The 17007-nt window shown below is 39.3% G+C and overlaps 1 protein-coding gene across 1 annotated transcript in view; it reads right to left on the bottom strand.

Moving 5' to 3' along the window:
• USP13 (ubiquitin specific peptidase 13) overlaps positions 1–17007 on the bottom strand; it is a 51682-nt gene that overhangs the window by 26835 nt on the left and 7840 nt on the right. The window contains exons 2-4 of the mRNA XM_005146921.4: positions 13440–13565; positions 8993–9053; positions 404–525 (exon numbers count right to left, since the gene is read on the bottom strand). Of these exons, the coding sequence (XP_005146978.1) occupies positions 404–525; positions 8993–9053; positions 13440–13565 (309 nt within the window). The remainder of the gene's footprint in view (positions 1–403; positions 526–8992; positions 9054–13439; positions 13566–17007) is intronic.

The raw sequence follows: 17007 nt of genomic DNA, 5'->3' as shown, positions 1-17007 counted from the left end.
ATGTATTGTCAAACGAAACCTAACATGGTTCAGTGACTAGACAGAACCTGGCATTCAGCCCACTTCCAACCACTTGCAGAACTGGATATCAGTAAGACTATATGTATACTTAAATATGCACATAATATTCTGGATTGCAGTTTTATTTTAGCAGAAAAGTAGACACACGTATTACTTGAGTTTCCCTGGAACAATCTGGCATCATAATAAGGGAAGCAATACAGGAGGTAAAAAGCAAATGCAAGAAACAAAGACAAATCAGAGTTTTTAAAATTACTATTATAGCTGATCAAAAAAGATCTTTATGTAAAACCAAGCACCACACATGAGAAAACAAAGCACCATCTTGATAAAAACTGAAGCAGAAGACAATTTGTATCACAACTTCCACACACTCACTGACCAGTGCTGGTAACTCTTCTATATTAGGTAATGGGATTTCATAGTGATCAGGAAATAAAACGAGTTTTGCTTCATCTTCATATTCAAAGTCATCACTGTTCAGATCACCGTTTACCTCTAGATCTGGAAAACAAGATGGGGAATGTTAGGAGATTGTCCTGAGATCAAGGTTCCTAAATTGTGGCATGGGTACCATTATGAAGCATTGCTCGCCTGGCATCAGCCAACAAGTTGATACTGTCAATAAGTAGTTTCTTCTGGCTACAAATGTTGCAAAATCCTAATCTAAACTGAAATCTGACCATCCTGCAAGAGAATGCTCTGAGGGCAAAGATTTCCATCTTAATCTCATCCCCAGTCACAGTTGATTTGGCCCATCTCCAAGCAGTGCTCTGTTGCAGACATCACATTCTGGAAAGCAGCTAATAAAATACTGCTCATTTTGGACAAAACCAGGATATAACACTGTTTATGTCTTTCACCCAGGATCTTGAATGCTATACAATATAGAGACCAGGTCACACTACCCATGTCCAAATTGCAGAGCAGGAATAATGCATCTTTTCTTCAGCCCCCCCATATTTTCCAGATGATAGGACTGGCTGAAACATGCTATGACTCCCATCCATCTTGAACCTCTGGCCTTTCTGCCCATGAAGATGTCCAAGGCTAGAAGTATTCACACATCTCATTCATACTTTCAAATAGCTACAGCAAGTACAGTTATACCAGCATTATCCCTCTCTTGCAAACTCCACTCTGTAACCAGCATAAGTGTTTAGAAAACACTTACTAATAAAGCTTTCCTTCGAAGATAAAAGTCTTCCATAGTGTAAAAATTACTTTTTTTGCTTAGAAATGTGCCTTCAGCTAAAACACTCATCCAGAAATAAGCGGACCCAGAGAGAAGCAAGGGGGGTGTATAAGTAGCTAAATCACTAGTATTTTTATCTCTAGCTTCATCAAAAACATAATTATCCCATAGTGACAAGACTGAGTTCAAATCTTGCTTAGCTCTTTCCAGGACAACGGAAAAAGTGAACACCAAATATGTGCAAGCTCTGTCTGATATTTCACAAGATTCAATTGCAAGAGTAGCTTAGGCAAGGATGGAATGTTCTGGATTCTTCTCCCATCTGAGATGCTGGATCAACTGTATTCCAATGTACCAGACAGTCACTGACAGAGTAAGGTTCAACCAAGAAAGAAGATACGTTAGCAGTAGCTAAAGCTGGTTCTTATTTTCACTCTAAGTACATGCATATGCTTAATGTCTCACTCAATACTAAACGAGCATTGGCAGCAACCACTGCACCCAGGGAATGACTGAAATCTCAAATGTATATTTGGCAGAGAGGTGAGAACGGCAGAAGCCAGATTCAGAAAACTAAACTCTCTGTTTACCCAGTGGGCAGTAACAGCCTAAAACCTAAGTAATAAAACAAATATCAAAAAACATTTTAACTTGACCTGGAAAGACGACTTCTTGAGAACAGCATAATCTGGTTTCCATTCAATTCTTGGCTCACCTGCTCACCAGCCAGTCCTCAGGGGTGGCAACCCCCCCACTGTCAGCAACTTCCAAGCAGCATGACCTCTTTCTCAGCAGTAACAAACAAAAGCCCATTCTTATCAGCTGAATATAAACACAAAAGCAAGGACTTCTTCTTGTACTGAATGACATTTATAAAGAAAATATTATTTTGTTACTAATTCCCAAAATCACAGTACTTTCATAACGATCCCTTCCCTTACTGCACCATAAGAGATAACCAAGTACCTCATTTTACTCTGGGCTTCTTTCCCATCTTGTATTACAAGCCTGTGTTTTAATAGAAGAGTGAATCTCAACAGACATGGTCTGTAACAGTAAGCTTTTTCACTCTCTGAAGCAAATAAATTTAGTATCTCCAAGTTGACACAAGCAATGGATCAAAGATTTCATGCCCAAAATTTGATAGTGACCAGGACAGTGAAACCAGAAGCACTGCCCATCTCCTAAACATGACAGAGGTTACCCAGAAACAACGAAAACTCCGTGTATCTTCATCCAGCTTTAAAGACAGCAAACGTCTCTTCCAGGGCCTGCAGTCACACACCTAGCTCAGCCACCAGAGGGAACCTAAGGACAGCTCACATCAGCTGCTGTTATCTGTAGACATGTGTGAGATGGGCTGGTATTTTTATTTCCTTATGACACCGACATTAAGCTTATGGTATTTAAAATCCGCTGTATAGAAATGGTAATGATACAGTTCCCTGGATTCAAAATTCAGACACACTTCAGCTTATCTCACAAGCCAGACACAGGCCAGACAACAGGCACGTAGTAGTAACTTTACTGCTGCTGACCTGACCTGCATTTGAACTAGTGATCCAGAGATAAAAGACTGAATACCATATTAGCAATCATCCACTGTCACCTAAGGACATCACACACTTAAAAGCATCAGCCTTTTGTGTCCAGTGGGTAGGGAAGGAAAGCTCCCTTTTACCTTCGTGGGTCTCATACCATGCACGTTTCCAGAAAAGCAGAAAACCATGTCTTGTCGGCATGGCATTCTGGATATCCAACACACCGATATGGCAGCATCATACTTCCTATTTTAAAGAAAGATACATGCAACCTCGTTACAGGGAAAAAAAAAATAAATGAGGATTTAACTGGCAATTCAAATCACTTCTGAAGGTGACCATGTGAAGCTGGTAGACTTCTACTCCACACTCCTACTCCCTCTGAACAGGCATTAAGTACTGCCAGTACTTCCTGGCAATTATCACTCTGAAGACATTTTCTCAGGATTCAGATCCAGTACATAAGAGTGGAAAGGACTTCTATGGTCACTGACTGAAACCCCTTGCTACAGCAGATAACCATATAAACTTATCCCTTCTGTTGACTGTCAGAAAGGCCCCTTAACGATGTTCAGCAGAAAACCCCCAAATCACTACTCATCCTTTTATACCTTGGTTTGTATGTGCTGAGAGCCACAGTTGCGAAGTTCAGTAAGAAGGTCTACCCGCATTATATTTTCCATGCCTGTGCAAGAGCCAACACGGCTAAGAAAGCATGAGCATGGATATAATAGAAACAGACAATTATTACTTTAGAAGGCGAAAGAGCCACACTAAATGAGGGCAGAGGCTGACCTTATAGCCAGCAGGCACAATGTGTAGTCTTGTAGGCAGCTTTGAACTTAGATTTTAATACTAGAGCAGAATTTCAGAGAGGAATAAGAGTAACTGCATGAAAGAGGAGCAGGGAAAAATTGACTTCCAAATGCAGCATTATTTGACAAAAATGACTGTAATATTAAAGGCACTGAAAAATACGAACCTTCAAGCACTATACTTCAGACAAGAACTTCTGAGGAAAAAAAAAACGCTTTGCTCAGTTCCAAGACTGAGGCACAAGACAACCAACCAGTTTAATCTTTTTAAAGAGCTGACAACTTGATGGGGAATGCCCATATGACATTGTGGACTAACAGCTTTACAGTGTCTCCTCAGGGCCCCAGTTAAACTCTGTGGTCACTAAAACAGTGTCCATAGGTCATAAGTGTGGTGTTGGGATGCCAGGATGACAGGCAAAGCAAAATAACAGACATTACAACAGAGGCTCCACTGACGTTATTTTGGGCAAGTAGCCAGTAGAGTAAATTTACTGCAGCTCATAGGCATCACTTTAGTGACTGTGAGAAAACTCACTGCTGCTGAACTGACTGAAAACAGCAGCTGGAAGTGGAAGACAGTACTGTAAACCAACCCACTGGAGGGGAAGAAAAGGAGTGGAGGTGCTCAGATCAGATTTAGACAGGTTACCAACAGACTGCACTAATAATAGTGGCATAAGGAGACTCCAGCCAGGACCCCTAAACAGGATTTCCTGTGCATATGAATGTATCTGTGTCATATGAATGGGAACACAAACACAAAAATTGAATGGGAATGTTAACTAGCAAGCCTACAACTAATTTTGAAACCCTAGAAAGACATCTTGGGAATCTGGGCTTGACCCTGCTCTCTCACTGAAAAGCAATAGACAAATTTGTATTGACTTGGAAGTGGAGAACTGAGTCCTTAAACCAAAATGTTTCTTCCTGAAGCCTCTAAATAATAATGAATTGCAGCAACAGCATTTTGGAAAATAAAGGCTGATCAATTCATTTGTCTTCAGTCATATCTGGAACACTGAACTCACCAGATGAGCTATTAAAAAAAAAAAAAAGGAACAAAAAAACCCCACCACAACAACAACAACAAAAACCCTCTTTAGTAATGACAGTCTCCTTTGTGGCAAAAGGAAAAGCAAAACTTTGTACTAAGATCATTTAGATAATTTGCTATCTGTAAAATAACATTAAAATTGCTTGCTATGCTCTAATCAGTTCCACTGCTACTGCTGGTAAGTTTACACAACTTTACTACGCTAAAATTTAAAAATATTGCCAGAACACACTCAAATCCTCATAAATCAAGCTTTCCACTCAGGCATGCATACTCTTTAAGTACTTACTAATGTAAATATAAACTTAAACCACTGGTAGTAAAAAGTCCTCTTCAAAAGCTTATCAAACAAAAGCATCCATACTGAAAATAGGGTTCTGCTACTCCCTACTATGAGATCTGCAACAGTTGAGTGAAGCTGTGGTGAAATGCAGCATGGCCACTCTTATGAATGGTCTTTACAGTTAGAAACAGCATTCATAACTACATACACTGCCACAGGCAGGCAGATGCCACCCAGGAAAAGCCCAACAAGTTTATATGTTCCCCAGAAACTCTTAGTGGAAGTTTTGTCTTCCTTTCCAAGGCCTTCTCTGAGACCAGCTGTGCGTCATGGATACAGCCCCTCACTGAGACTCCTCTCACCAGTAATTACCATCCTCACAGATCTGCTGACAGAGCTGTTCATTTGAGAACGTCAAAACACTTTTAATTGATGGTCTAAGTTAGCCCTGACTTTGCTCTGAACAGAGCGCACACAACTTGTTGCACTGGCAGATCCTGCTGTGGTAACTGATCTGGAAGAGGATGTCTATGGACAAGTTTTACAACAGCCCTTCTGTCAGCTCTGTTTAGCCTAGATTCCAGACTTTGGAAGGGACCAACAGGTGCCTAGAAGAGAATACCAGAACAGGGCAAAAATGCAGCGATCCCTCCTGCAAGATATACCTTCTACCTTCCAGATAACTATTTTGTTTGCTGGGGCAATAAGGAGTGTGCCTGTCTGGTTGGTTTTAAGAGATGGGGGAGATACTGCATGAACCTGTGGTTTCTCTATTCGAAAAGAGAGGTTCACTTATTATTTAGAAAGCAAAATAATAGAGAACAACATTTAAAATGCTGCTCTACTCCTGATGTTTCACTTAACTCTCCCAGCTGCTGAGAGAACCATTCACACCGTCTCCCTCAGAACTACCTTTCTGAACAGCCATAGCTAATTTAGACATCACTATGTACACACAGTTAAAGCACTTTTCATCTTCTTTGCGTTTTCCAACATTTACTTCATCTATAGTTTCGTTACTAGCACATTTAAGAATCACTTTCAGATTTTAAATCAACCACCAAACTCTATTTCCTCATTTTCCAATATCTTCCCAAACCATTTATGATTGCATTAATTCATCAGAACTAGAACATTATGAAGGACTCTGCTGATAACTCTACTGTAAGAACTGGGCCTCCAGTCTTTTTAACACAAGGATCTTCCCCATTATTCTACTGCCCCTTTTGACCAGGGTCTCATGAGGAAGATCACAGTACATCCTGTTAACCAAATTGCTCTTATTCACATAATCACCGAATACGAAGGAAGACTACTACACACAGTCACAGAATATTCTTAGGCCCAGAACTATTACTTCACTTTGGAAAATCCATAATGGTTCTTATCTGTTACAGCATATTTATACAACTCTCCCTCAGTTCTCATCCATCCGTTTCCTTCCAGATGTGCAAATATGAAAATCAGATTTAGTGATGGTACTTTTCCTTGTCCCATCATGTCTTTTTTTTTTTTTTTTTAGTTTTTCCCCTATACCTGGTATCACATTTACCACACTGTGGCTGATTTAAACAACAGTTTGCATACCAAAGGCAACAGTGCAGCTGGTTCTTATCTGAGAGCCTTGTGAGGTCATGGGGAGCTACCATCTTGTCCAAACAATTAATTTTACAGACTGGATCTAAAACCTCTTTGTGGGACAGCCACACATACTGATAAGCACAAAGTATCTTCAATCTTGCTAGCCTAGCTAACAATGCAGTAAGGATACTATTCCATGCATCATGACGCAGTCTGCCCTAAATACCACCCCAAATCCCCTGAAGCTTGCACATCTGAGCTGAAGTAACCATATCTACACTGCCTAGCAACACCTAAATAACCTAAAGGCAGCTCATCCATTTCAATGCACAATGTTTTATTAGTCTTCCTGATTACATAGAATACTCACAGACAACACCCTCCAGCCTTCTCCAGAAGGAAAACAAAACAGAGTAAGCTCAAACCCCAATTTTATTATTATGCACACACTCTTCGTAACAGATCTTTTAAGGTTTAGGAAAAAGATAAAGCTTTCAGCTGACTGACCCAACCAGTCTGTGTTTCCATTGTATTTACCAGATACCAGCAGTGCTAGAAAGTAATCAGTAAGTATCCAAAAGATGTTGTCCTAATACAGAGGATATTGAGAAGGGTTTAGTATCTTTAATAGCTTTACATCAAAGAGGATTATAAGGAGCAATGTAACAAATGCCCAAACTGGACCGAGTTTGTACCCAAAGCTTAAACCTCTGGGTCTTCAGAGAATTCTTCAAAGACACCTAAAAACACCATGATGTTAGATCTATCCATCAATAATTATCTATTCCTGTTTGACAGGGTAAGCCCTGCATTGCCAGCTTTTTGCAAACCTTTACTGTAAGTGCCTACGGTCACCACAATGAGAAAGACATGGCCTGGTAACATTAGAAGTCCAGCAACAACGAACCAGTGAGGAAGATGCTGGATTAAGAGATAAAATGCCCAATTTGGCCAACCATGTCTACTGCTGTCACATGCAATCAGCTGGCCTCTATGTGCTTTGATTTCCTCAGCTATGAACAAGGACAGGAATAATTATTTGTTAAGTATGACCAAAAAAATAATAAAATCTGCTGAGCCAAAGAAGTGAATACAAAGCATTTGGATGCACAGGAAGGATCAGAATTTATACCACTTTACTCCCAGCCAGCAGGGGCTGCAAAGAAGACTGCAGTAGAACAGACCAGATGAGATACAATTTCAAAAGCAGATTAGATTCTAGAATGTTGGATTAAATGGTGATAGTTCCATGTGCTAAATCCACCCCAGTGGAACTATACCACCTTCATAAGTCTTCTGGGACACTTGGAACTGCTGCACCAGATTTATTCAGTGGGAACAAAATGCTCATGTGCAAGGATGGAATCTGAAGACTGCAACATGGCACAGCAGAGGAAATATGCTACATACACTCTATGCCAGAACACCACAGTGACAGGAGCCTCAAAATGCAGGGAGTAGATCAGGAAGAATAAAATTAGACCATGCTTTTGTACTTATTTATTCTCACATTGCTAACACTGTACAACCTTTGCTGCACCGCAACCAGCTTTGTTGCTGAACCTATTATTTTATAAGCATCCAGTAAATGGCATTTAGACCAGCATCTGCAAATTAACTCCTTAACTGACTTAACTCCTACAAAAGAATTTTCATTTCTTTATGACTCATCTTTAGATTTTATTTTTCTTTTCTCTCTAAGCCCTCCTTTGAAATCTTACTCCAAACATTAACAACAATTTAATTGAACACAATCTGCAAAGTACTCCACACACCACAGATCAAAGTAATTCCAAAAGGAGGTCATGCTATTGTTTCCCTTTAGCCATAAGAGCTTCTAACTGTAAAGAAAACGTTTAACCTCTTCACTACAAGGAAAAAAAAAATTAAAAAAAAATCGCTATTTGCTATTAATACAGAGAGAATAAATAATAGATGAATCAGCTGCTTTCCATGAAGCAAGGTGATATAACTGTGGACAAAACAGGAAAAGAATTGGTAAAGAGATGCTCATGATATATGTACTACTGCATTAATTACAGGAGAGACGATTTATCTAACAACTTTGAAATTATAATAAACCTTCCTATGAACAGCTGCTTAGCAGAACAATGCCACACTGAGGCCCTGTTATATCTAAGCATTCAATCTAACTAAATATTTTAATAAAAGGGTGTTTTGTCGAAATCACAAAGAGAATTAGTCAAAAAATACCTATCAAACCCTAAGCTGTTGTGAGAATAATTGAGGGCCTACCTTTCCAAACTAAAAACCACAACAACCCAATACAATCAAAACCAAACAAAAATCATCCAACCAATCAACCCAATCCTCTTCCCCAACCCCCCAACCCCCCTCCCCCAGAAACCCCAAAATAACAACAACCAAAAAAGAAAAGCCACAAGGAGCTCCAAAGCCATACAACATGGTGGACAAAATGCAAGTTCACATGCAGACAGGGTGAGAAGCGGACTGTGTGAAAACAGTTGTTCACAATACCTAAGAATAGCTTAGCATTCCTCCTTTTTGGTAAAGCTCCACCAGATGCCCCTGGTACCTTCTGGAAAGAGAGAAAGAAACAGTTTGAAAAAAAAACATCTATCAATTGAGACAAGAGTAAACCAGAAATATCCCATACCATCACCACTTCTAACACACATCTATCTGTTCATGGTCCTACTATTAAATCACAGTCCTTGCTGAGAAGGAATGTAAACCCTCTTCATTCACCTCTGACAAGAGGACTCATCATTGCTTACTACCCTCATGGACTGAGAAAGCCACCATCTGAATCTTTCATACTTCGCTCTGCTCATAATTACACAGAGCATGACTCATGGTCATTACGGGTGACTGCTATTCTGTCCACGAACAGAAGCATCTACCATCACTCAGACCTATCACCATTTGATCCCTTATAGTATTTCTTAATGCTAAAGCTGAATTAGAGAGGAGAAGAAAAGGCTATTAGACGCATAAAAGATTCAATCCTTCATAACTAATTCCAGTATGAACACTTTGCTGTGATCTATTAGTTCAGCTAATTTTCTTCTATCCAGAAAAAAATGCCCTTTCCGATAGAATCCATGCCTGTTTCCATTGAGATCAATCCAAGTTACCACCATGCTTTCTTAATATTAGAAAGTATGGAGGAAAACCTGACAACACCCAAGCAATTGTTTTAGAAGGATTTTCATTTTATTTTATTTTTATTTTATATTTTAAGTAAGTTCCACAGCTGAGAATAGTAACTTCCAAGTGACATTCCATTTCAAAAACTACTTTCCCAGTTCAAAATACCTCATAATAGGGAAAACACTAGAAGCCAAGGAAATGCTTCTTAAGCTGTTTATTAACAGCCATCATTAAATCAAATCAAGATAAATAAGCCTCTGTGGCTATAATGCCAACACGATGTATAATGTAGTATATAATGTTAGTACAAATTGTGAGGTTGTTGAGTAAGTTTTTTTCTTTTTTAATAGTAATATTGGGATACAACAGGTGGAAAGAAACCAGCCAAGAACCTGTCAGCCTAGGGAAAGTTCATGTGTACCTCTGCTCCTTCGTAAGTGAAAGGGTCACATATTTTGGGTGGTTCCCTTCACCATGTAAATAAAGCTTTGGCCAAAGCTACTGCTTAAATCATCAGTGAAGTCTTACACATCATAGGAAAGTTTTCCATTCTTAGAAAGAGCAGATGTCAACTAACACTCATTGGCTGCACTAAGAACGGAACCTATTATCCACATATACAACTCCTAGCAAAGTGGACTTGGGGTCACAATTCCAACATTAAGGAAAAAAAAAGTCCTCAATGAAGTGAAAATAATAAGCAGAACTTTTTTTTTTCTCCTTAATACTACTGGAATTTAAGCAGTGGAAAGGAAGTTGCCAATAACCCAGATCTATTTTTAAAAAGCAGCAGCAAGATACAACATATTGAACTTCAATAAGAGAAGTTCAGGTTAGATATAAGGAATAAGTTCTTTACTGTGAAGGTGGTGAGGCACTGGAACAGGTTGCCCAAGGATGTTGTGAATGTTCCATCCTGGCAGCGTTCCAGACCAGGTTGAACAGAGCCTTTGGCGATGTGATCTAATGTGAGGCATCCCTGTCCACAGCAGGGGGACTCAGAAGCAGATGATCTTAAGGTCCTTTTCAACCCAAACCATTCTAAGATTCCATAATAATCCATTCACAAATATACTATGAATGTATATTTTAGTATGAATAAATTACTTATGAATAAATATAAATAAACTATGAATAAATAAATACCATACTCCAAAGATTATAGCTTCAGAACTAAAAAAAAATGTTACTAATACTAGGAAGTTCGAATTGAATTCTGATGCCACCAAGTGGGATATTGTGAAAGTCAATAAGCTAGAGGAATAATTTGCATGGAGTGTTTATCTGCCAGCCTGACATTAAATATTTCAGCCTGATTTTCCAAACTGCTGAATACATTTGAACTGGAATTGCAGATGCTCTAAGAAAAAAACAGGAACTGACAGGGTTTTTTACCTTGTTTCTCCACCTGTCAGGAATCACTGAAAACATTCCCCATTCACAAAACTATTTTGGCTTCTAGCAGACGTAACACACACAGCAAATGGGACTCCACACAATCCATCAGCAGTGGGATTAAATTCTGTTAGTGATGTTTCTCATACAAGATGACAGTGTAGCCTATTCTCTTTAACTGCACCATTGCCACATTTTTTAACAGCACAATCACTGAATAATATAATAACCCATTACTGTAGGAAATTTCATGCTTCTCTGCTCAGGGTTTTCAATAGGGCTATTACAATAGCATGAAGCTAATGGTCCACCTGGGCCGAATACTACCCAGGCAGTTGTATACACACCATATACTACAGCAAAGTGGTTAATATTAAAATTCTGAAGAGTGAAACTCTGTGATAAGAAAAAAATAAATAAAAAATTTATTTTTTAATTATTTAAGAATTTTACCAGAGGGTGCTTTGTAACTTGTAGTTGTGCATATTTCTGACAATACTGCAGATGCTTCTGGTGCTGATCCGCTACTGGCAGATATCGCAGATCCACTTAAGCCAGTAGGCTGAAGATCTGACCATTATTTTCTAACTGATTTGTGACAAGATACAAGACTCATTCCACACACCTCTAGAAGCAAACAGGAATTTCTGTTCTGCAAGCAGGATGCCAAGGGAAGCACAGGCAAGAATAGTAGCCTCACTAAAAGAGTCCTAAGATAGCATATTCAAAGTTTTGGCTTTACTGTATCCCACATCATCAAAAGATCAGCTTATAAAAAACAGACCTAAGAAAACCAAAACCCACAATGTAGCATGTGCCAGATGCTTCACGGAATTGTACGAGTGAAGGCCTGATGTTTCATGCTGCCCAAAAGAAAACATGGATAGCACATAAGAAGCAAACACTCATTGTAAACTAAATCCACAGCTAATCTATGAGGAATCTTATCTATGAGCTATGTCAGATGACACAATCTTCACCTGTACTGTAGTCAAACACTCTTTCCTACCACATGCCCCAGGGCATCAGTGTGTCACCACCTTCAAACAGAGATGCCAGGCCCCTCTGCTACATTATGATTCACAGGGAGAAAACCAATGTCATGGTTTGAGCATGTTTTGAGGGTGTTTTTGTTCAAGGTTTTTTCCATTAGGGAACATGAAACAGCAGTCGATATATTTGTTCCCGTTTGGAGTTCTGCAGCCTAATCTTTATCCAGGAAAGGAATTTCTGAGGCCTTATTTTAATCCCAGTTTACCTTAATGTTGAAAATTCCCAGGTCATAAGTTACATGCAAGGAAAGGTGACAGGATTTCTGCCCACCTGTCTCTAGTCCTAGATACCATCTTTGAGGAATGTTAAATTCACTTGTAAGAACTGTTGCTAAAACTAGATGAGGTCCTCCAAAAACTCAGTTAAGAGTGTGAAGGAAAATATTGCTATCACTCTTGCAAGGAAAAACAAATCTGAAGTGTAACAAACACCATTAAGAACCTCAAACCAGAGACATGCAATCCACCTCACTGTAATTCAGATAAAATATGAATAGCCATCTACTGGAAATAAGTGGTCAAGGCACTCCACATATCTCAGGGCCTTCATCACCCATGGAAAACATTGCTATAGAATGAGAAACATGAAGTATTCCATTCCACTCCAAGCAGCTATTTTAGGCCCTCCATCTTGCTGAAGGGGACAGAGCTTATGGGAGAGTGACCTGTAGGCACACCCAGTGCTTCCAATACAGCTCCAATCAGAAGTCATTAACAGCCCTTTAGAGATACCAGACCAGCTACACACAAACAGATGTTATGAAGGACAGGTTATAAGCTAGTGTAGATATGCAGTGGTATTATGGAAGAACAGTGAACATGAAGTTTGTATGTATACATCCGTATGTGTGGGTGTTAAGACTCAATGAGGGAACCGTATGGCTCTAGAATCTAGCATTAATTTAAGCTAAGCTTTAGATCCCAGGTCAGGATTCAGGCTTCTGATTTAATTATACAGAAATTTGAGGATTAAAAGTCCCACTACCCTGAGATAATACCTCATATTAAAACAAAAAAAACAACATGTAGTTCTACCAAAGCTTCAGAAGAGTATTTGGTTAACTACAGTATGCATGTAATATGCAGAAAATATGCATGGGATAGGCAGAAGCATGCAGTGAAAAAGATCAGTGGAAGCCAGGCAACTGGCTGCCTTGAAGTTCTGATTCTTTAGGGTCTTTGATTCACTGCAGAACTGAAGTTATGGGATTGGTTGGGATCTAAGCACCTGAATTTGACATCCAAGCCTCAAATCTGAACATGTTCATCTCTGTCATTCAAGATTTGGTCTATGTCTGCAATGCGTTACCTAAATGAGACCCAAGAAATACTGGGGTGATTAGTTTGGAAGCCACAGGTCTCACCTGTATCACACGTCGTTTCAGATGCAAATATACACACTGTCCTGTTTTCCGGTAATGCCTCTCAATGTGTTCTCTTCCAAATCCCAGAAATGTGTTCATGCACACATAGAGACCTCCTTCTGAATCCTAAAATGAATAACAAAAATAGTTATAGCACAGAAGGAACAGAGTAGGACAGAAAGTGCATAGCAAGCAGGAAATAAAATAAATAAATAAATAAATAAATATAAATGGTTGACTCTTTCTGTTATGAGGCAAGCACTTAAAATACACCTTTCATAGCACATTATGGTGTTTACATTAGTCATCCTCTAAAAATTCCACACCATATCATAGCCTATAGAAAGTCACTGGACTGGGTCACTTTTAAACTACAGATTAGCAAGTGTCTGAATTGGAGGTCTACAAGTCAGTCTTGAAAAACTCCATTTAAGTGCCTGATCCACAGAGATTCGTAGGTGCAGAAATCTGTAAAGCATAGAAATAATCAAGCACAGCCATCTGAAATAGAACTTTTTTTGGACATTTGATTGCAAGAACAATGTTCCAAATCAGAAGCGTGGCAGAGCTCATAGTCCAGGGATTCAGCCACAACTTCTACTGTTGATCAGTCTTGTCTGAGAAGAACAGATTTCAAGTGATCTTACAACTCAAAACTGGCTAACAAGAAAATTCCCAAGTGTTTTGTGAACATTCTTCAGCGCCTATCAGGGATTCTCCCTGTTCATGCAATTAGAGTGCTTGGAGACAAGGGTACTGAAAGGAAATACAAAGATATATTTTCCTGGTACTGATCAGAAATGCTGACATAACCTGGCAGGAGTCTTGTCACTTTCTGCTCTCCCAAAAGCTGGCTGTTGATGCTGTTACTGGGGTCTTGTTCCATTTTTACACTACTCCTAGATCTCTCTTATATATTCAGACTCCCAGAAGGACTTTCAGTCATCTGGTTCATTAATGTTGGATCAATTTTTTAAGCCCTCCCCAACTTGTATTGTTTTGAGCAGATGGTGCATAACAAAGATTGAGCCTCTCAGAAGCACTGTGACCTTCCTTCTATTGGGAATGTGTTTGTGCTATTGGAGCACAAACACAAGTACAGAAAAGCTCACACTATATTCCTCAAAGAACATGAACTAAACCATAGTCAACTTGAAAAGAAATTAAGTAAATAAAAAAATAAATATAAATCCTTACATCCAGAAAATAAAAAAACAAGTCACCTTAGGCACATACATGCACATAATCATGTATTGAGAATTGTTACACCAACAATTGCTTTGACAGGATACCACCTGATAGTGCCACACCTGAAATATATTCAGTGCAGTAAACCATGAAATTCTCTCCTGCCCAGCTTACCTCCCTCCAGTGCTCTGCCAGGCAAGAACCTGTACTCTACCTCCAAGCCCTAGCAGGCCCCTCTCTCAGAGCAAACACAAAGCTGTCCATCATGCTGCACCAGCCAGCCACTGTACCAGTTAGGCTCTTTCCAGTTCAGTGCACTCAAACAAGCAGCAGAGGGCAAGTCTGACAGAAATCGTAGCTGATCTCCAATATTCACCTAGCTGTGCCAGGTTAATACACCTTATTCTCTTGCAGAAAAAGAAGCTGAAGGGCTAATAGTGTTGAATAGTTGTTGCTCATTTGATACCTGGCACAGAACAGATAGAGCCTGATAAGTCTCTCTCCTCTCACTACAGAATGTGCCACTCTAAACAGTTATTTCTCCCCAGTCTCTTTTAAAGACTGGTGCTGAGTATTTCTAAGGTCTTGAAGGAATGCAAAATTTCAGTTTACCTACAATCCTCATCCATACCTCTATGCTACACCTTCAAGCATGTTTGAATCAATACACCAGAATTGAAGAACTGCCTCAGACACCTACTAATACTGGTACTTCCATAGTGTTCAACACAGCCATGGAGCTGAGAAACATACCATGAAGGGAGATCACACAAGGATGATTTACCCCAAGACTTCAAAAAATGTCTTTTCCACTTTTCTTCATGTGGAGCAACACTTAACAAGCTTCAGCCTCAGGTTTAGCAAAAGATAAATGTGTAATGATCTATACAGCTGTTGCTTTAACTAATTGAAGGACAAAAAATTGCTCTGAGCATTCCAATCAATCCGAAGCATAAGGGTTTAGACTATCTGCCATTCACACTTAACATATACCAAGAAATCATTCTTTCAACATCTAGATACCACAATGATTATCTCTGCAGAGTAAACAGTAAACTGTTTAGCCATCTAATTTCTGAAGCACACAACACCTGAGATTCTATTAAAAATAAAATAATAAAATAACCATACAACTCCTTTAAATCTGAAGTGTTCAGTTTTGAGAACACAGCTGACAGTTAAGATTGTGCTCAAAAGTAATAAAGTAGTTAAAACTCAAAATCTGCTATTCAAAATATTCTTAAAATACAGTTGCATTTAAAACTGTAATTATATTAATTTAATTAATTTTAATTTACACTACTCTTTCACAGATTTATCTATTTAAGGCCCATTATACCTTTGCTGTCTACTCTTACATCCTGTATTCTAAATCCTTGTGCATTATTTTCTGTGGGAAAGTCATGGATGTGTCCTCTACAAGAGTCCTATAGGTACCCAGCCTAAATAAAAACATATAGTGTTGTCACTCTAGGGTCTCAGGAACTTTGTTTACAAACTTGTTTTCTTGGATACCATTTTCTCTTTTTCTGGAGGGAATCCAAGAGACCACTGAACCACTCTGATAAGCAGCCTATGACAACAATCTGACACTTCCAGTCTATGAGCTAAATGTAGAATCTGAGTAAGTTGGTTGTGGTTACTAACAAAACAGTAATTTCTCCTGGAGAACACAGGCATGCTGTTATCTCACACAGTTTGGAAAGAATTGGACAGACTGTTCAAAAGCCTAAAAGATCACAGCAAAACAGGGATGCGTGGAAAAGCCACCTTTTCAGAAGGCTGTAAAAGGATTAGGCCACTACTTGGTGCTTAAAGAACACCTGACTGTGATCTAAGACAAGCTTCATGCTGGAGAACTTAACCCTACTGAGCACACAACCAGCTCTGGAAGGAGCAGTATTTTACATACCCTGTGGCATATAAATCTTTGCAACCAACAGTCATTTTACATATGTGTGAAAGTTTACACTGGAGAAAGGCAACATATCTATAGTACTGAAGACAATATCTTACACCAGAAAAATATAGCTTGTCTCAAGAATCAAAGCTAAGATGGTCACAGCAGAATCATAGAATGGTTTGGGTTGGAAAGGACCTCAAGGATCATGCAGTGCCAACCCTTCTGCCATGGGCAAAGCCACCTTACACTAGATCAGGTTGCTCAAAGCCCCACTGAACCTGGCCTTGAACACTGCCAGGGATCGGGTAGCCACAGCTTCTATGGGCAACCTGTGTCAGGGCCTCACCACCCCCATAGTGAAGAATTTCTCCCTAATACCTAACCTAGATCTTCCCTCTTCTTGAGGAACCCCTTTAGGTACTGGAAGGCTGCTCTAAGGTCTCCCAAGGGCCTTCTCTTCCCCAGGCTGAACAACCC

The sequence above is a fragment of the Melopsittacus undulatus genome, chromosome 6 (assembly GCF_012275295.1).
Source record: "Melopsittacus undulatus isolate bMelUnd1 chromosome 6, bMelUnd1.mat.Z, whole genome shotgun sequence".
Lineage (NCBI taxonomy): Eukaryota > Metazoa > Chordata > Aves > Psittaciformes > Psittaculidae > Melopsittacus > Melopsittacus undulatus.
The sequence above is the reverse complement of the archived record's forward strand: the minus strand, read 5'-3'. Positions and strand labels throughout refer to the sequence as shown.